The 6000-nt window shown below is 32.9% G+C and overlaps 1 protein-coding gene across 1 annotated transcript in view; it reads right to left on the reverse strand.

The window, feature by feature from the left end:
• The window catches only part of GNAT3 (G protein subunit alpha transducin 3), a 50429-nt gene extending 45222 nt beyond the window's left edge, over positions 1–5207 (reverse strand). Inside the window, 1 exon segment of the mRNA XM_067747635.1 lies at positions 5090–5207. Coding sequence (XP_067603736.1) covers positions 5090–5207 — 118 coding nt within the window.
• Between the last annotated feature and the right edge of the window lie 793 nt (positions 5208–6000).

Raw genomic sequence — 6000 nt, forward strand, 5'->3', positions numbered from 1 at the left:
ATGGATTCTGAATTTGAATCTAAATCTTAACTGTAAGTATATTTTATTTTATGTAAAATATATCATGGAGCCTTTACACCATCAAATGTTTCACTACCCTCTTTCCTTTCTAACACAATGGAGGGGTAAACGATTTTCGTTAACTGCTCATGTTGCTTATATGAATGTTTTTATAGGTACAGTATTGCTCTTGAGTCAATAATTCAGGTTTGAATAAAACGAATATGAAAATGTTCTGTGATATAACTAGAGAGGTTCTGTTAAATTATAGTTAATGAGAGCTATTCTCAGCAAGACAGGATGTTTAATCTCATTAACAAATACCATCATTTGGCTAAATATGAAGTGCCTTAATGAATGGTTTGCATCTTTTATGTGAGAGACTTATGAGCCTATGGTTAATGTGTCCTGATTATTTGAGATAAATTAATCTAAAACAAACAACCAAATATCTGCAAAACATTCGTCTAGGTGCTTTTTTCCTATTAGAAAAAAGAGACGTTGTAAAAAGCTATTTGATGCTGCCAGCTGCCTTCTTTATAAATAAATACAACTGCAACTATTTGGCTTTTCCTCTGGAACTTTCAAATTGTTATGGTGCAGATAGTTCATTGCTTTGAGACGATTTGAAATTCTCCAAGTAGACCTTTTCTTCCTGTTTTCTCTCCATTTACTCTAAAGCAATTTTAAACATTTGTATTAAAAATATTTGTGCACCTACAAGATTGATATCTTTAGAAACAAAATAAAATATTGTAAAATATTTTAAAACAAAAATGTATTGATATTACAGAAAGGAAAGAATGACTTTAATTTAAAGAAATGGAAACCTTATTCAGAAATAAGTTCTACATGTTGTTCACAAGGTTCTTATCACTAGTGATGAGAAAGAATTTTTTTTTCTTTCTAATTCTGCTAATTCTTCTTTGCAAGTTTTAAGTGTAACGTAATTATTCCAGGGGATCTGTGTATATGATCACATCCACAGACAGGCATTGACTCTACTGGTGTAATAGAAATTCAAAACAGAGCTTCTTACACTTGTTGAATTTATACTCTAGCCAGTGACTCAGGAACACCTCCAGTTTTCTGCATCCACTCATTCATATATAGAAATACTTCTTAAAAATAAAGACCTATTTAAACAAATACAATATAAATAACAACTTTGATATGAATCTTATGTCCTCTTTCTTCCTGATGTACATAAGAGGAAGAAAACCTGTATACATTTACTGACATTCAATTTATTTCAGATCTAGGAATCTGTTATACAGTAAGAGTAAACCACGTTTGTCTAGATTTTTACAGTTCAGCAAATGCTTTGACACCCATCATTTCTCTGAGGTTATGTGTCTAGCTGAGGTCATTCAGAGAAGTGAAAAAAGCATAACACTTGATGAAAATATTAACAAATCAATTTTACCTCAAATGGCTTAAAAACATATTCTACTCTATCAGAATTGTAAATTGTATTCTCTCCACTCTGCCAGGTGGATAAACCTATTTAGCAAATTCTGCTTTGCAAGTTTTATTTTATCAGTTATTTTCTAACAGGCTTTTACATAGTGTCAGAATTATTATAATTCTCCTACTGTCATACTAAAACAACGGAACATCTTCTAAAACATCCACTTGTTGAATAAGTGGGCCAATTTGGAAAATTTGATGTTGATTAGTAAGTAAATATAAACATATTTAAAGTAGATTGAGAAATTTTAGACTCTGTCCAGGTTCATGTTTCTAAGAGCCAGATGACTAGAATAATATTTTTAAATGATAAAACTCAGCTGGCACCATTAAAAAAATGATAGTGTGATGCTTACAAGATAGCACATAAAAAATAAAAAATAAATGGTTTTAGAACTAAAGGAATAGAACAGCAGTGATGAACAGTCCATGACAATGTTGGGGATCACTGGCTAAAAGCTCGTTACAATATCATAACTAAAAATTGTAGAGTGAATGAGGCAAGGTTTCAGATATGAAGAAAGAACGAAACTAATTTTTTCTCTATACTTCACAGCTTTGAATCTAACTAGCTCATGTGATAGAAATTTGTAAAAGTAAAAAAAAAAAGTAATGTAAATAAATAAATTTGAACTGAAATTTTTTCTTTTTTTTTTTCTTTTTTTTTTTTTGCGGTACGCGGGCCTCTCACTGTTGTGGCCTCTCCCGTTGCGGAGCACAGGCTCAGCAGCCATGGCTCACGGGCCCAGCCGCTCCGCAGCATGTGGGATCTTCCCAGACCGGGGCACGAACCCGTGTCCCCTGCATTGGCAGGCGGACTCTCAACCACTGCGCCACCAGGGAAGCCCTGAACTGAAATTTGAAATAATAAATATAAGGAAAGGGGACAGGAAAAACAGAAACATGATCCACATTGATTTCACAATGAAATGCCATGTATTTCTTTTGAGTAGAATACAAGTTTAATCAAACATTTGTAAATTAAGATTTTAAAAAAAGTAACATAGGAAGCTTACAAAAGAGAACAGCTTATTCATTAATATTTGTTTTTCTTATTAAAATGCACTCTTCCTGGGGCACCTTTACAGGCTAATTTTTTTTTTTTAAGTATGTGACATTATTGTCTTGATAGCAGTTATCAAATGAGCCAGGAATGTATGTCATCTCCAGTGTTTCCTAGAAGCCTGCTTCTAGGAACAGATTTTGCATCTCTTCTATAATTTTACTGAATGTCTGAAAGGTACAATAAAAGGGAATCTGTCTGCAAAGTGATCCTTTAGTTGTAAAGTGCACTTTGGTGTAGATAGCTCTTCAGATTAAGTGAAACCTTGTATTCAGTAATACCAAATGGTACATCTACTTTACAGCACATGTTAAATTTGGAAAGTTGTGTTAAAGCACCTAGAAATCTGTTGGTTAACAAGAGGATCAACATAAAGAATGAATTCTGTTGAAACTGTTTTTCAGATTTTTAATTTTTATAAAAATAGAGCTAGACTCAGGGACTGATTACTACCAACGCTTACCTGGTTAGTCCCACATGACGTCCGCTCACTGATAAACTTAAAAACAGTTGTTCAGACCAGACTGATGAGTGAGAATCATTGTCTCAATGATGGGAGAAGTTAGACAGATTTCATTAGTGAGGGGATTTGAGGGTAGGAAGGTTTTGTTTAGTTCCACTGAATGCTTTTATGATATCTTAATGACGCCAAATTGAATATAAAGATTATAGGTTAGAGAATTTGCTTTCAATTCAAAACATGAGAATTGAAGCAGAGTTGTTACAAAGCTTTATGGTTTTGAACTTGGACAACTTAATCATTAGATATAGAACTCATATAGAGTCCAGAAGGGAAAATATAGTCAAGTGTTTGGACATCGAAATGTGAAAAGCTAAAGAGAATTTGATTCATTTTCTGTAAATAAGATGTGACAGAAAAGTTCAGGGACATATTGTTGGAACCAGATGAATCCAAGCTTATTGTATGGTAACATTGGGAACGAATTTGTGCAATTGTCATTGTTTTAGGAAAGTTAAAGATGTAATAATACCATTAAGATTCTTTGATATCTTTTTTATTTTTTATTTAATTTATTTTTGGCTGTGTTGGGTCTTCATTGCTGCGCGTGGGCTCTCTCTAGTTGCGGTGAGCCGGGGGCTACTCTTACATTTCTTATAAAATGTTACCCTTTCCTCTTTATCTAGCCCACCACTTTAACCTAAAAATAATTGGTATATTGAAAATGTCTATTCTTTTGAAATTTTCTTCAAACATAGGGATTCTTAATGTAGTGTATCATTATTCCTGTGCCATTGTTCTTAGTACAAGAAGGACACAGAATGCATTTGCAGGAATGCTTGGTTTTCCCTCTCATCTTTTGTTTTCTCTGTGCCCCCGTATTACTTTGACTCTTGATCAAAGCCTCGGAGAATACTCTGGAGTGTTAGGGGAGGTCTGTTTTCTGGTTTCGTAAGGGCTGACCCCTACATCTTTCCAAATTATCAACCTTTCTTGGTGGTTACTTGCAAGTGCTGTGGGCAAGTGTGAGGCTTCAGGACTTGGGCATAAAGGGAGAAAACGTTTCCTTTCCTTGGAGGAGCAAGTGCTGGGAATGCTATAGTTCGTTTCTGAGATTCTCTTGCTACTGGGAGCAAATTAGACACAGTAAAGGGACACACAGACACACACACATACACACAAATGAGAGCATTTTGTTGTGTGAAAGATTCACAATTCTGAAATAAAATGAAGTCCTTTTGTGTATAACTAAGAGTAGGAGAAACATACAGCTATGATTAAAGCTGTTTTGTATTCTTTTCATAGGTCTTTATGTTATTTCAAAAATATATTTATCTTCTAGTGACTATAACATGTTAAAAATTTTTAGAAAAATGTGTGGCATCTAGATTATTTTCATTCTTTCAATTCATTAAACATTTATTAAGTTTATAGTTGTGGTAAAATATTGTGCTGAATTTTGAGGGAATAAAAGAGAGAAGAGATGTAACTCCTGACCTGAATGAATATTTAAATATCCCAAAAGGATTTAAATGGAGTATTTTTCAATCATACAGACAATATTACAGGCAGTATTCAGAAGCCTAAATAATATTATTAGTATAATTTAAAGTACTTTATCATTACTCTCCAAATAACTTGAGACTAATTGGTTTTAACAGTACAAGTAATTAAATAACATATTAGTGTAGATATCAAACAACTCAACATATTTTCAAACAAAATGACATAAATCTTTATAACTTGTAATTAAAGGGTTGTTTTCCATATAAAAAGTTGGTATTCACGAAATGACTAGGGTACAATAAAATAATAAATGTGTATGAGATTTTTAAAAAAATAATAAAAGATTATTGACATAGAGAAATTGAAACATCTAGTAAATATTTGTCTCTGTGCTTAACAAAAGACATGTAATAAAATGCTAAACAAACAAGTAAATATTTATAGAGCACACAGAGTCACGTTCCAAACACATTTTGATAATAAATCTCCCGTATGGTAATACCCTTGAAATTAAAGTTTGAGAAAAGTAAATAAATCACAATTGAAAAAAAATCAGGGTTTTAAAGGCAAAAGAAAAAAAAAGCTATTACCTAATAACAGCAACTTTACAGTTCTTGCATCTCGCTCAGCATCTTCCTGAAGCTTTTTCTCCAGTTCTTTTGATCTTTTGCCTAACTCCTTGCTCTCTGAACTAATTCCACTTCCCATCTTGTAGTGTTTGATACTTGTCAGTTTATTTGCTCAAAGTTTTTGAAACGTAGAGCACAGCTCTGGTTTGGACATAGGATGTAAAAGCAATGCTCTGCTGAAATACCCAATAGCCCATTCCCTCATTTTCTAAGACTCTGCTTTGACTAAGGAGATGCTTTCTAGCTGTCACCTGATCAAAGGGTAAAAACCATACAACGCTATGGCAGCTAAAGAGAAAATTCTTTATGCTTTCAGATTAAATGATTACTTCTGACGCATCTTCAAACCTACTCTTCTTCCTTACAGAATAGCATACAATAATGTAGAAAGTTGTCAAAATCTGTACACTAAAAATAATCTGAAATGAACAGTTCAAATAGAATGTTTCTCACTAATAAGCAATCTTTATTACATGATTTAAAGTTATAATTACTAATGAACAAGCTTGTGTCTTGTTTTTAGATATATGAGTCTTGAAATTCTTCATAATCACTCTAATATCACTATCAGAATATTTATATCGAATCACGCAAATTTATAGCCTTGCTACGCTTAGATTATGACTCAAAATGACTGAGACTTAGTATCTGTCAGCCAACTAGAAAACAGCTTTTTATTTAAAAAACGGAAATAAATACATGCAGTTCTTACATCTGTACACATTGCTGTGTTGCCAAACATAGAATTCAACACACAGTGCCCTTAAATTACTTATTTTCGTCTCTTAGGATCGATTTCTATAAATTGAGCTTTTACTGCTTGTGAGAAAGTCAATCCATCAACATTAATTGAGGATCCGCTTGGTGTAGAC

This window comes from Pseudorca crassidens, chromosome 8, assembly GCF_039906515.1.
Source record: "Pseudorca crassidens isolate mPseCra1 chromosome 8, mPseCra1.hap1, whole genome shotgun sequence".
NCBI classification, from domain to species: Eukaryota; Metazoa; Chordata; class Mammalia; order Artiodactyla; family Delphinidae; genus Pseudorca; species Pseudorca crassidens.